This window comes from Phodopus roborovskii, unplaced genomic scaffold (assembly GCF_943737965.1).
Source record: "Phodopus roborovskii unplaced genomic scaffold, PHOROB, whole genome shotgun sequence".
NCBI classification, from domain to species: Eukaryota; Metazoa; Chordata; class Mammalia; order Rodentia; family Cricetidae; genus Phodopus; species Phodopus roborovskii.
In genome coordinates this window covers 417,869-432,848 of record NW_026126597.1, presented here as the reverse complement: position 1 = coordinate 432,848, position 14,980 = coordinate 417,869, and the positions used below count along the sequence as shown (strand labels likewise).

Genomic DNA, 14,980 nt, shown 5'->3' with positions numbered 1-14,980 from the left:
AAGTTCATAGTTACACAAGTTAGAAACTCTCCAGCCACCAGGCAGTGGGGCTTTGAGTGGCTCACTCTAGCTACAGAACTGAGACTACAGTGGCTAGAGTGAGCGAAACCCTCCTACCCCACATAATCATGGCAATCCTATTATGTTGAGTCCAGGGACCCCAGCCTTGCCACAAGGGCCTGTTCTCAGACCAAAGTGGACTGCTAAGCTGGCTCATTGTCCAGAATGTACCCACTTATTTGCACAAATTGACACTTTACGCCCATGGCATCCCAGTTACCCTGCAAGCTGATCCCTTCCCAAAGAAGCCTCTATGTCCCATGTTCAATAGTTTAGTGACTCGTTTTGGGGATCAGAAGGCTGGGTTCTCTTATTCCTTCACTCTATCCTCCAGATTCCTTAGCGTACTAGAGAGATTCCAGAGCAATTTCATAAGGAGCTGCCACTGGAGAGACAACTTTATTTGCAAATAACAAACAAGAGAAGCAAGAAGAGGCATGTGAAAACCATCTGTGGTGGGAGAGTCTTGGTAGAAGAGGAAAAGAATTGAGGATAAAGAGCAGAGGTGCCCTTATGCTCAGCTGTTGGCATGTAGACTCGTTCAGTTCTACTCTCAGCCTCCTGAGACCTCTCCACTTGGCTAGTAATCTCACCGCTGGCCCCTTTTGTCTCGTGGTTGCAAAGTGCCACCTCTCCAAACCAATGTGCCAGTGCTGTTTTGTACTCCACTGTCCTGGGCAGCCACTACTTTGAAGCTGTTACTTGGACTTTTTGCAGTTTTTAGTGATTCTGATTCCTTTGGATCTCCAGGAGTGGCTTCTTCTGCCACCAGAGGACTCAGGCTTTTCTAATAAGGACGTTTGGAGCCACTCAGTCCAGGAAGAGCCTGGATTCTCTTCCAGGTTGGTGGCCCCAAAGAAATGCTCCTGGGGATGGAAGGTACTGCTACAGCAGGGGATGTCACTTGAGTCTTCAGATATGTAATCTGTGATGAGAGCAAGAGAAGGGAAGTCAAAGTCAGCCTTTGTTTCTCCTGTGTACGGACCCTTAAGCCCCTCACTAGCTACCTTCCTTCCAAAGCTCCTCTCTGGGACACGCTTTCTCCATTCCCAGGCATGACAAGTCTCCAGCCCACCCCAGTCCTTACACTACACCGTCCTTCCAGTCTCACCTGTGCTTGAAGCAGGCGAACACTCATCACACTCCCATTTCTTACTGTTGGGTCTAAGAGAGGAGCAGTCTCGGTGGGTTCCATGGGATCCGCACGTGGCACACAGAATGAGGCGCCACCGCCTACAGAAGGGCCATGGAGAAATGTAGGGTCAATCAGGATACCAACTGTCACTTCTGAATGTTACCTGCCATCTAGCCTCAGCCATGAGGAGAACTTCCTAGGCATTTTATTTTTATGTGTATTGATGTTTTGCCTGCCTGCATGTATATGTACCTACCATGTGCATACAATGCCTGTGGAGGCTAAAGAAGGTGTCAGATCCCCTAGGACTGGAGTTGCAGACAGTTGGGAGCTGCTATGTGGATGGTGAGAATAGAGCCTGGGTCTTTTGGAAGGGCAGTTGGCACTCTTAACCACTAAGCCATCTCTCCAAAACCAAGGTCATTTTAAATTAATTTAATTTTACTATACACATTTACTATATTCCATGGCTCTGGGATGCTGAGTGTTGATTCTAAGAGATGATAGGTGGGTTCTTCCCCCAGCAGGATGAATTTGGAAGGAACTGACCCTGGGTATCTCTCCATTGGGCTCAAACAGCAGACCCTGCAGGGGAGACCTAACCATTTGTGCATGAATAAGGCAAGGGCTGGTAAAACACACGGGACTTGGCAACTGGGTTCATCCAGAGGAGTGTGGAAAAGAGCAGACTTCCTGCTTTAATAACAGTGCCAAGACCCAAGATGGCACTGCCCAGGAGCTTCTTCCTACCCTTCATCCTCAAAGCTGTCTCTGCCGTGCTCGTACAGACAGATGGGAGCATCACAATGCTGATAGCGCTGATACAGCTCTGAGAAAGCCCCTGGCTCCAGTTCCCAGGCAGCATCTCTGCAGGGGGAAAAGACGTTGTAAAGGAGACATCACCTGCTGGTGAACCTTTGTCTACTGGGAGGACTCCAAGCTAAGCACAGCAAGAGTTCAAAGGCGGGCAAGCAGGTCCGCTGTGCGGCTGTGCGGAGGGGACCAAAGCAAAGGGAGTGGAGTGTGGGCTCCTTAGCTCCACCCTGGAGTTCAATCCCCATCCCCAGACATTTCTGTTTTGTTTTAAAGTGCCTTTTCAGGACTATGCCTTCTGCCCACCCTCTCGGCTTTCCTCGGTGACTGAGAAGCAGTCTCCTCTCTTCGCTGTATACCAGCGCCTCAGCTGCTGCCAATCTGAGCTATCCACACACTCACCCATCTAGAGGTCCACACAACCCACTCCCTGGCTCAGGTCCTGCTGTACAGACTTCCCACTACCTGTCTGGAATGTGAATCCCCATCCTCAGCATCTCTTGTGGAAACTCTTCTCGATTGTTGCACTGGGGGCACTTGAAGAAATGCTTTGCTGATGTGTGGGCATATTTCTGTAACAGAAGAACGCATTAGTGAAACAATCAGGCCCCCTTCCCACCCTCACCTCAGGGGAGTTCAGGAAAAGAAGTTTGGGTGTACTAGGATAAAGGCTGCCACCAGGTGTCAAGCCTGTGACCAGAATGCTTTTGAAGAATTCCCAGGAGTGCCTCAGTTGTCTTTCTGTCTACGGGGCCTGGCAGTGCTGACTCAGCAGTGAGGTTGATTTTGCGCTCCTTGACTCATTCTTGGAAATACCCATTTGTTTTTGGCAGTTCTGATAATTTTGCCTGGTCTTTATGATAAATGAGGCCCTAGGCCAAGGCTAACCAGACTGGGCTGATTATTCCCTCACTGACCTGGGAGCAGTTCCTGTATACAGGCCTGCAGATTGCTGTTTGGAAGTTAGACATGCCTGAGCATTCCCAGGTTGCCTTGGTTCCAAGCACAGGGCCAGGGCAATCATCAAGGTCCCCCAGAGCAGAGAAAGCCCACCTGGATACACTTTCGATGGTAGATAGCTTGACTACAACATGGGCTTCGGATATTCTCAACATTTGTTTGGGATAAGTCTTCGCAACACAAAACACAGCTTTCCTCCCCCAGACTCCCCTGTTGGATGTCCTGTGTCGGGCGATGTTTTCCACAAAATGATCTGTGGTGGGTAAACAGACTTGGTTTCTGGCTTGTCACTGATGCAGATTCCCAGCTGCCTGACCTAGGAAGGGCAATCAGCGATTTGCTAGTTGCCCAGGGAACATTGATACTCCTCCGAAAAGCAGGCAGAGAACTGCTTTATGACTTCTCATGGCTACTTACCCAGTGAGCAGAGCTCCGAGGGCTGTCTCCATATTTTCACATTACTCAAAGCCCTATTTAGTTACGAGCAGCTGTCTAAGAACCCCAGCTGTTTGTAATTTAAGGAGGGGACAGGAAGCAAGAAGAAACCCCTGTGAAACTTCCAAGTCAAGGCACTGTTTCCCATTATTAAGTGGAGGGACAGATTTGTTGGAGAATCAACACCATCTTGTGAGAACTGGGTTCTGATCTCAGTCGTGCCTCAACAACAGGCTACAAAAGGCATCCACCTGTTTCCTTCCTCACTCACTTGTACTCTCCAAAAAATTGTGAAAGGCAACCCCTTTCTTGGCCACAAGGCAGATGGAAGTTTTTGACACACTGATCATTCTGGCATTTGATAGCAGCTCCTTTTTTCTTGCACACAAAGCAGATCTGCAAATGAGATTCCAGAAAATGTTTTGTGACCCGAGAAAGACAAACAGAGGTTGTGGTTCTTCTTTCTACAGACTGGAAATTCTGGGAAGCAGCATCTGTCTGTCCCCTTTCAGCGGTCCAGGGTACCTACCCTAGAGCTGAACTTCAAGAATCACTGAATTTTCTTGTTTCTCAAGATGCTGCTTCCTTTCTTAGGAAACATTCCAAAAGAGATGGGACATAAAAGAAGGGCTGGGGCTAGGGGGTAGCTCAGTGATAGAGTGCTTGCTTATCATATCTCAGCCCTGGTTTGACTCCTAGGGACAGACAGACAGACATACAGATTCTGAAATATGTATGAGAAGAGGCCTACCCCAAGGTCCCCATTTCAAGAACTTCTAACCTTCTTAGAAGCCCGGGCTGCCTCCTTTTTGATGTCTTCAGGCATGAATCCATGGAGACCTCTGTTGGGTTGGCCCTTCTGAGGCAGCTTGCTAGATAGGATCTAGGGGAGCAGCAGAACCAGGCTGTCAATATAAGATTGTCAGTGGGGTGATGATGACCAAAGAAGAGAACTAAGACATGGAGCTTGGTGGAACACATTTGTGAATATACGACAATTTATTTAATGAACTCTGATATAATGGTATGTATTGGGTACTCCAGCACTTTCTAATTATTAACTCTTTGGACAACCTGATAAGGAGAAACATGACTTGCCAAAGGCCACTGAGCTTCAGAACCAGTGCCTTTATGCAGTGCTGTTCTGTCCCTTACATGTTAAGGACTGCTGCTGCCATTATATGAACACTGGGGACATGTTCTCTCTAGATTGATTTCACTTTGTGCTTATAAAAAACATAACACAGAAGCTATTGTGCTTTTATTTTACAGAGGAGGCCACTGAACATAATGTGGCAAGTGACATGGCTGTAGTCACATGGCAAGGAATTACAGAGCTGGCATTCACACATGGGCCTGCAGAACTCACACTCTTACTCCTTCTGCTATATTCCCCTTTAGTACAGGACATTTTAGAATATTTTTTTTTCCTCAGAGTATTACAGGAAGGTAAATGGGATTTTAAAGTCTCCTCTTTAATGGTCATTCTGTATTAATAGGAAAAGGTTAGGAGTTGCACTTTTAAAAGCAAACTTTAAAGGTCTGTTTCTTTAAAAGTGTCCAAAAATAAGAATATTTTAAAAGTATTAGGATATTGCATTCTTGCAGTGGTTATAACATGTTTAGTGGGAGCTTAGGTTATGTATTTAACTTATTTTTTTTAAGATTTCTTCAATGCATATGAATGTTTGTCTTCATGTATGTGTGTGTGCTGTCCCTGAGATTAGAACTGGAGTTACAGATGTCTGTGACAAGACATGAAGATTCTAGGAACCAAACCCTGGCCCTCTGGAAGAGCAGTGAATACTCTTAAGCATTGAACCATTTCTCTAGCTATTTAGGCTGGTCTTGAACTTGTGAAATTCTTCTTCAGTCTTCCAAGTCTATTAGGTAATCCTACTTTAACATTACAGAGAGATGGTTCTATGTTAGATGAATGGGATTATATCTGTGGGTTCCTAATGATGCTTAAAACATCTCACACATTTTATCGTTATCTCAAGGCTTCATCATAAAGAGGGATTTTGTTTTAATTATATATTTTAAATATTAGTCTTTTTTTTAAATGAAGAGCATGTGCTATTTTTGTTGTTTTGTTTTTCAAGACAGAATTTCTCTGTTTAACAGTCCTGGCTGTCCTAGAACTCACTCTGAAGACCAGGCTGGCCTTGAACTCAGAGACCTGCCTGCCTGTGCCTCCCGAGTGCTGGGATTAAAGACATACTACTCACTTGGCCAAACATGTGCTATTTCTATAAACAACAACAAAACAATAAAGAACAGAAATAATTTAAATGTCATTTAAAAGAATTTTTTTTGAGACAGAGTTTCTCTGTGAAGCCCTAGTCATCCTGGAACTTGCTATGTAGACCAGGCTGGCCTGGAACTCATGTAGATCTGCTTGCTTCTGCCTCCCAAGTGCTCTGACCAAAGACATGCCACACCATACCAAACTTTCTTTTGTTTTTAATGATTTTTTTCACATGCATTGGTGTTTTGCGTGAATGTGTGTCTGTCAGGTTCCCTGGAACTGGAGTTACAGTTGTGAGCTGCCATGTGGGTGCTGGGAATTAAAGCAAGTCCTCTGGTAGACTATCTAGCACTCTTTAATGCCAAGCCATCTCTGTGGCCTGCTATCTTAAATTTTTTGATAACTACTTATTTTTGGAGTCATATATAACTCAGGATGACTCTGAACCCATGGTCATCTGCCTCTGCCTCCCAAGTGCTGGGATTATAAGTGTGCACTGTCATGCCTAGCTCTTTGACAGGACTGTAATATTTTGGGAACATTCATACTATGAAACACCAATGAGCTATTTAAAAACTAGGTTTATATGTTGAATATGGAGAGAGCTCCAAAATACCTGTAATGGAAGGAAAATCCTACAAAACATTATATATGTTTAATTTTATGTTAAAATGTATATGCATCAGAGTTAACTAAGCCCTAACACCTAGGAGGATTTACAAGAAAGGAAAAAAAAATCACAGGTCAATTTTTCTCAGGAGGATATATATATATATATATATATATATATATATATATATATATATGGTTAGTAAGTTGAATTCAGCCCCATATTCAAAGAATAATACAGCATGAACAAGAAGGGCCTGTATGAAGAATGCAAGATTAGTTTAACATCAGATAATTCAGTTGGTATAACAAACCATAAAAAGAGAAAAATCAAGATCACGTCAGTGGATGCCAAAAACATTCTCAAAACTCAATACACACTTGTGATAACCTTAGTAAACTAGGAATAAGAGAATTTCAATCTGACAAACACATCTATGAAAAAAAGTTTAAAGCTAATGTATTTATAATGATGAAAAACTAGATGCTGTCCCCTAATGCTGGGACTATTTATACTATGTCTACTGAACATTAGGTTGAAGGCTCTAGCCAGTTACAAAAGGCAAGAAGAAATAAAAGACAAAACTGGGGGCTGGAGATGCAGCTCAGTCAGTAGTTGCCTAGCAAGTTCAATCCTTACCACTACATTAAAAACTGGGCATGGGAGCTGGAGAGAAGGTTCAGCTGTTAAAATCATATGTTGCTTCTGCAGAACACAAAGGCTCAGTTCCCAGTGTCTACATAGTGGCTCACAACCTTTTATAACTCCAGTTCTAGGGATCCAACCCACTCTTCTGACTTCTTCAGGCACCAGGCATGTCTTGCAGGCAAACACACATACATATAAAGTGATTTTCCAAACAAACAAACTAAGCATGTGGCAAATGCCTGCAATCTCAACACTTGAGAGTTAGAGGCAGGGGAGTTGGAAGAGAGATGATTTAGTCAGGAAAGCCTTGCTGCACAAGCATAAAGACCTAAGTTCAGATCCTCATCAGGGATGTAAAATGCTGGGGCTGGTCACATGTGCTTGTAATCCTATCACTGATAAGGCAGAGACAGAAGGATCCCTGGAGCTTGATAGTTAGCTATTCTTGCCAGACCAGAGTGCTCCAGTATTCTGTGTGAAAAACAAGATGGACAGAAATAGAGCACAGTAGATGTCAATCTCATCTCCACATTCACACATGTGTACAACACACATGTATGCACACACATACATGAATCTGTATATATGTATACTCCGTCCCCATAACACAAAAGAAAAAAGGAAATTCAAGATCATACTCAAGCTACAAGATGAGTTTAAGGCTGTTCTGGGCTACATGAGACAAAATTTGGAAAAGAAGCAGAACTGTCTTACATATGATACTGACTATAGATACAGAGAACCAGAGAATCCCAAACAAACAAATTTTTTTTGTTGAATTGATAAGTGAATTTAACAAAATTATAGAATATAAGATCAATATACAAAATAATTACATTTCTATAGTTCAGCAACAAAATATTTAGAAAAAACATTTAACAAAAGATGCAGAATTCTACCCTTTCAATAGGACTGCAGAACATTATAGAAAAAAATAAGAGAAAGGCATTGTGGAATATTAGTTTAAGATGTGTTACATTCATCTATGCTGTGGAGTATTTGTTTAATGATGCAAAAATGTGTTGCATCTGTTTGACTCTGTAAAGCTGTGTTGCTTTGCTTGTCTAACACACCTGCCTGATCTAATAAAGAATCGAATGGTCAACATCGAGGCAGGAGAAACAGGTGAGGCTGGCAGGCAGAGAGAATAAATAGGAGACATCTAGGCTTAAGAGCGAAGAGGAGGACACCGGGGGCCAGCCCCACAGCCCCACAGCCCCACAGCCCCACAGCCCCACAGCCCCACAGCCCCACAGCCCCACAGCCCCACAGCCCCACAGCCCCACAGCCCCACAGCCCCACAGCCCCACAGCCCCACAGCCCCACAGCCCCACAGCCCCAGAGCCCCACAGCCAGCCCCACAGCCCCACAGCCCCACAGCCCCACAGCCCCACAGCCCCACAGCCAGCCCCACAGCCCCACAGCCCCACAGCCACACACCCCCACAGCCCCACAGCCAGCCACTGAGTAAGAAGTAAAAAAAAGATATATAGAATAAGAAAGGTAAAAAGCACAGAGACAAAATGTAGTTAAAGAGAAACAGGGTAATTTAAGGTAGAAAAGCTGGCCAAAAAAAAAAAAAAAAAAAAAAAAAAAAAGCCAAGGCTGGGTATTCATAAGAATAAGTGTGTATTAATTTGGGAGCTGGGTGGCTGGCAGGTCCCAAAAGAATAAAACCAACAAAACAAAACAAAAAAAAAAAAAAAACTAAATCCAACTACAGAAAGGATTTGAGCCAGGTGGTGATGAGGCATGCCTTTAATGCTGGTATTCAGGAGGTGGATCTCTGAGTTTGAGGCCAACCTAGTCTACAGAGAGAGTTCAGGACACACAGAGCTACACAGAGAAACCCCATCTTGAAAAAACAAAAACAAAAAATGAAAGGAATTGATACCCAAAAGACTGTAAAATTTACCATATTTAATTTTAAGACACTATAAAACCCCAAGAATTAAGACAGTGGAGTGCTAGTATATGAACAGACGCATATAGGTAAATAGTATGAATAGATTATCCAGATTCACAAACACATATATGGCCAATTGATTTTGATAAAGACATCTAGGTACTTTGTGGTATTTAAGTAACACTTAGGACACACAGACCATGCTAACCATAAAAGGATAACTGATAAATACAACATCAAAAGACACTATTAGATAAAGGATTTGTATTCAGAATATATAAGTAAATCTTACAATCCAGTAACACAAAAGACTGCAGTTTCTCCTCCTCTTCCTTCTTCTTTTGAGACAGGGTTTCTCTGGGTAGCTGTCCTGGAACTCACTCTGTAGACCAGGCTGGCCTTGAACTCACAGAGATCAGTCTGCCTCTGCCAGCCAAGTTCTGGGATTAAATGTGTGTACCACCATGCCCAGTTTATAATCAAGTTTCTTTTAATGAACAAAAACATTCAAATAGATTCAAAAGAAAATATGTGAATAAGCACACAAAAAGGTCAACATCTTTATTCCTCAAAGAAGTACAAATTGTCACCAGTAGCATCCAGTGGGCAGGCTGAAGTGAAAAAGACTGACATACCAAGTTTTGGTTAAAAAAAAATTGTCAGCTTCAACTCTCATAAATTGCTAATGGGTATGTAAACTGGTACAACAACTTTGGAAAGATGACTTGGCAACTTCACACATGTTATAAGTAATCCCACTCCTAAACATCTGCCCAAGGGAAGGAAGAGCACATGTCACAAAAGACTTTCACATGAACGTTCTCGGAAGGTTTATTCACAAAAGTCCACCAAAGTAAAACAAATCAAATGTCTACCAACTGTTGGCAAGATGACTTTAACATGCTCAAGCACCATTGGAGACATTTCAGCAGCAGATGTGAGCCAGGGTTAGTGGAATCAGAGTCTGAGGAAGGAAGGAGGTCAGAGGAAGCAGGAGAGGAGCTGAGCAGTCTAATAAAAGTCCATGGTTATTTTAGGCTCTGACAGGCAAATTAAAGACAGGGAGAAAGACCAAGTAGAAAGAGAGACATCCTTACAAGTGTGGCAGTAAAGAATTTACAGGGGCAGAAGGAGGGGCAGTTTGGCCAGAGGGAGGATTCCAATAGCATAAGAATGGAGATACAGGGAGGGAAGGGCCAATGCCTTAGGACAGACACAATCCCCAGGAGACCCAAGACTTGTCAGAGAGATGCCCAGGATCAATGGACAGGTGTCCCTTGTCCACACTGATAGACAGGAGAGTGTAGGGAGGCTTGCCTGGTACACCAGTATGTCTTTTGTACTGGGCTCTAGCAAGCCAGAGACACAGCAGGCAGCTGGGAGAGGACACTGACCTGGAAGGTCAGTTAACAAAATAGGTGGAGAGGAATGGCTGGAGAGGCAGACTCTAAAAACTTTGTAGTCAAATATGGTAGGTGGCAGGAGTCAGAAAAAGCACCCAGGAGGGCCAAATCAAGTTTTTTTTTTTTTTTTTTTTTTTTTTTTTCACAAGAGGCCCCTTTAGTGTTTCTGCACTAGATGTAAGCGAGGGTGTGCAGTGAAACCACTGGAATTAGACCTCTCCATGGGCGAAAAGGAAGGATTATTGGAAATATGAAACTGCTGCATGGCCCTTGCATGTGACAGACAGACAGAAGATAGCCATTCATAAGGGGTGTGTTTTGTCAAGAACAAGGTGAGTTAGCTGGAGCAGCCTGGGAACTGGTATGGGACTTTGAGCTGTTGGAGGCTTGCTCCAGTTAATAGGGAACTTTCTGGAGGCAGGTGGCAGGTGTGGGGGTGCTGCAGATAAGGGAAGTAAAGGCTTTTCTTGACAGAAACCTACTTTACAAGGTTTACAAGGTTCTGAGGAATTTGGATTTCAAGTAACAATCCTTGTTTTCCTGGTCAGAGTCCAGTCTGAGCAGGACTCAGACTGTCAGTTTGGGGGTTGGGACCTAACAGAAAGAATATAAACAAAATAAAGTAAAACAATAAGCAAAATTAATCTACTGGTGTTTCCAGTGACTATTTCTGGTGATACTGACTAAAACAGGACATGAGGTGAATTTTCTGAGATGACTGAAGAGTTTATTTCGGTGTGGATGTTGATTACATGGGGATATACAATTTATCAAAATCAAGGGCTGGAGATATGGCTCAGCAGTTAAGAGCATTGTCGGCTGTTGGACTGGACACAATTGCCTAGAACTTCACTCCTAGGGGATCTGATGCCCTCTTCTGGCCTTTAAGGGCACTGCACATATGTGGTGCACAGACATACATAAAATAAAAATAAATCAATCTTTAAAAAACTCATCTAACTGTACACATACGTTGGTTCATTTTATGGTATTTAGATTATATTTATTAAAATATCAGATTGGGGGAAATTAAGTGGAAAAACAATCCAAGTGAATATTTGTTTCTGGGAGGCAGGGAGAAAGAAGGAATATGATTTAGGGAAGAGGGCTTTTATGCTTTATACTGTCAGGATTTTAGATCATGTCATTTACTATTTAAAAAATAGATTTTCAAAGATTAAAAATTGTAAGGAAAAACAAACAGCTATAAACCCGAGGCTAGATGCAGAAGTGTCTGTCTAGAAGAAAGCTGTAAGACACAGAGAGCAAGGAGGACCTTATACTCACAAGACAGAAATAGTGCACACAGAGACTGTCTTTCTGAAGAAATTCTCCTAGTTTTTCAGGATCACCAGGTTCTTGAAGGCATAGCAGGCAAACTGAAAGAGTGAACATTACGAATGAAGGCTTGACTCAAGTTGATCATTAAGAATAGAAAAGTAGGTTAACCATCTAAAAATAGCAAAGAGTCTAGAAGCCCCTTTACTTACCAAGGGGTTTTATCTAGATAAAGTTTCCATAAATGAAAACATCCTAAGTTGGAGGTGCATTTACTACATGTAACCTATCAAACACCACAGCTTGTAGCACGTTATAACTACAGAAAGTTGGTTGTGTGGCTTACTAGGAGTTGTGCCTGCTGCCACTGGGCAGCACTGCAAAGATATTATCAGCTAGGGAAAAGACCCAAGCCCCCAAATCAAGGATGGCTTCTACTGATACATGTCACTTTTGTATCACCTTAATGTAAAAACAAACAAACAAAAAAAAAACAAAACAAAAAACAAAAAAATTAAAGCATTGTGGTCAGGAATAATCTTTACCAGGAGCAGGGTAATTCTGGCAAGGATAAAGGTTAACTCTTGTTGGGTACCCAGCCTTGATATAATTTTGGTCACACTGGCAAAGTAGGCTTTGACTATCATGTTATACTGTTTTGTTCTCAACTGGCTTTAACTAAATTCTTTCTTGAACATCAGATATGTAACTTTAAAACTACAGACACTGAATTCTTTAGGATCTTAATCTTGAGAGAATCTGGGAAAGAAGGAGAGGTTGACAATGAAAGCAAGTTTACTGTCCCATTGGAGTGACCTTCTTGCTAATGGCTGGAAGCAGCAACTGAATGCCACCTCATCTCTCTTACCGGGACCTGAAGATAGCTTCTTCTGGGCTACCTTCTTAGTCCTGGCAGTTTTTCTATGTAAGAGAAAAAAAAAAAATGTGAGGATACTACTGACAAGCCTTCTGAATTTCCCTTAAAATGTCACTCATAATCTGATTAAGGACCAAATTCTCTAAAGGCTTTTCATACTTCAATTTTAAAGTATAAAACATACTAAATTATTTGAGGATAGTATCATCTCAGTGCCTATGCTGCCTGGGTTGAATGAATTAAACAGTAATCCTCCTTTCATTTTCTTCTGCCAATTACCCAAAGTACACTAAATGGCACCAAAGTTGATTGTTTCCCAGTGCTAGGCACTATTTTTGGTACTTTATCATGAATTAGTTCAACAGGTCTGCAGAACATCCTACAAAGGGAGTACTATTATAAGGCATATTTTTGAGATGAGTAAATTGAAACGTAAATGATTTGTCTTAGGTCTTGCAGTTATCAGGCAGCATAGGCGTGATAGAGATTTAAGCGGTGAAGTTCCACAGCTGTCACTTTGCTAATGGAGACAGCTCTGGGAAGACAAGGAAGTCTACTCTGGGGTGGTGGGGAGTGTTGGTGTCTAACCCTAACCCCTGAGAATATGCCAAAGGGAGCAGGAAATGTAGCATGTATCAATGGCCACTGTAATTTTCCCCAGCTCTTTCAGGGCACCTACTCTACCTCAATCTTGGATGTTCCTTCTTTTCTTTTATAGTCTTCATTCGCTTCCTTCTTTCCTTCCTATCTAGAATTCTTTCGTACTGTTATGAAGACAACACAGGCTTTTCCAGCTATAAACATAAACAAGGTAGATTAGCAATTTAATCTTACATTTGGTTATCAAGTTCTACAAGATCAAAGTGTACTCAAAAAAGGGGTATCTCCAATATTAATGCCAGTAATGGTCAATAATAAATTGTGCCAAGAACCGTTGTAGGCACTTACCACACACTTAGGCATAATTATCACCCTTATTTTCAAGTTGAGACTGAGGTACAGAAAGATAACGTCTTGGTCAAGGTCAGAATCAGTGATCCAAGGTGAGACTTGAAGCTAACAAACTCCCATGTTAGAATGTCATAACACTGCAGTCTAAGATGTTGGAACCATTTACTGACTTAGTTAAATGATTTTTATTGAGTGTATGGGACAACACTCAAGAAAAATGCACCTTATGTGTGGGTGCCATTTCAACCCAATTAGATAAGGTAGTTCTTTTCTAGCTACTGAGAAATTTGGCAGCTTAAAAGCCGTAACTCGTCTAGTTGAGGGAGAAATAGCAATGAAGATCACCCCCTTAGCTCTTATCCTTTTAACCAGGCTCAGATGGCCACTGAGGTTTGGCCTGTCCCATCTTTGTCTTGATGTAAACTAAGTAAAATGCCACTCCTGCTACCAGTGTAAGCAGATTACAAAGCTACCCAGGTTTCACTGGCCATTACAAAATCTTCAGAAGTGAATTGAGGTGATGGGGGGCCCGGGTCGACGGCAGCGGCAGGGCAGGGGTCACCCCATGAAGGGCTATGTCTAGTAAGCAAAGGGGGCAACATTTCTTAAGAAAGCTCAGTGAATTAGGTCACTCCAGAGACATACTACACTTCAGTACCCAGAGCCTTAGATCAAGCCTGGGGATTATGAATGTCTTCATGAACGGCTAACTAGTCTGCATAAATGCTGTTACAAGCCATGGAAATTTCAGGCCATGTTTTCCCAACACAGGAGATGTAGTTGCAGAATTGGTTTGTTTTCTTACTAAACATGGACAGGCTGGAGTGAGATGCTGTGGCTCTAAACTTGCAGTTTCCCCTATGAGATCTACTTTAACCAGTTTAGTTAGCGCTAAACCCAACCGCGTTAGAATAGTTATAAACCTTGAGACTTCAGTCCTTTGCATCGCTGGAGCACGATGTTACTTGAGTAGGAGTCTGTGTACAATGGTGGTTTTAAGGTGGGACAATCTTCAAAACAGTTGAGGAAGATGTGGCAAAAGCAAGCTGCTCAGTCCGTTGACTTCCTAAACCGGCGGATGCTCGCTCAAAACGCGCACCAAGTTGTTTTCCTGTATAAAAGCGTTGGGTGAATGCTTGCTGAGAAAATTAAAAATATAGGGACGTGTCCGGCCCCGCCGCCGCCGCCGCAAGAATAAACCATTTATTTGGGAAATACGTGTCGGTGTGGCCACAACCGTCCCCCGAAGGTAACAGCCACAGGGGGGGCTCAAGGAGCATTCCGCGTCTGCCAGGCTAGGCTCAGGTCACGCCTGCTGGGCAGCTGGTGCGGGGCCAGGCTGCGGTTTGCTTCCGCCTCTCGCTCCTCCCGGGAACCACTGAGTCGCCGCTCCCACTGCCCACCCAGCTGTCGCCGAGGGCGCCGCTGTCCCGGAGCTTTGTTCGTTGACACAAGCCGTGGTAGCTACTTGAGGGGCGGCCGCCCCGCGCGGTGACTGCGCCGACTAAGGGGGCGAGCGCGCTAACGGGGACTGGGTCACGCGGACTATGCGGTTGTCGGGACGAGGGCCGCTAACGGCCGCGCGCCCGCCCCGCCCCCGCCCCCGTCCCCGCCCCCGCGCCCGCCCCGCTCCCGCCCCCCGCTCCTGGCGCG

At 43.5% G+C, this 14,980-nt stretch overlaps 1 protein-coding gene across 2 annotated transcripts; it reads right to left on the bottom strand.

Annotated features, from left to right (window-relative positions):
- Nucleotides 1-427: 427 nt before the first annotated feature.
- Nucleotides 428-14,900, bottom strand: Phf7 (PHD finger protein 7). Of its 2 annotated transcripts, XM_051204766.1 has the most exons (12): nt 14,731-14,899; nt 14,251-14,438; nt 13,061-13,170; nt 12,368-12,420; nt 11,509-11,600; nt 4,185-4,286; nt 3,675-3,799; nt 3,062-3,221; nt 2,474-2,580; nt 1,946-2,062; nt 1,172-1,293; nt 428-985 (listed from the first exon to the last, which is right to left on the bottom strand). In XM_051204766.1, the coding sequence occupies exons 3-12, from the start codon at nt 13,099-13,101 to the stop codon at nt 759-761; spliced, it is 1,146 nt and encodes a 381-aa protein (XP_051060723.1). In that variant the 5' UTR covers nt 13,102-13,170; nt 14,251-14,438; nt 14,731-14,899; the 3' UTR covers nt 428-758. The 2 variants fall into 2 exon arrangements, with proteins under 2 accessions (XP_051060723.1, XP_051060724.1); XM_051204767.1 differs by lacking the exon at nt 14,251-14,438 and having other exon boundaries at nt 14,731-14,900.
- Between the last annotated feature and the right edge of the window lie 80 nt (nt 14,901-14,980).

What these genes read in the sequence shown, in the direction of transcription:
- Phf7 (XM_051204767.1), bottom strand. Translation starts at nt 13,101, where the DNA reads ATGAAGACTATAAAAGAAAAGAAGGAACATCCAAGATTGAG. An exon ending in GAAGCTATCTTCAGGTCCCG is followed by an intron (nt 11,601 to 12,367) that starts GTAAGAGAGATG and finishes TCACTCTTTCAG; the next exon opens with TTTGCCTGCTATGCCTTCAA. An exon ending in ACCATCGAAAGTGTATCCAG is followed by an intron (nt 2,581 to 3,061) that starts GTGGGCTTTCTC and finishes CTTCTGTTACAG; the next exon opens with AAATATGCCCACACATCAGC.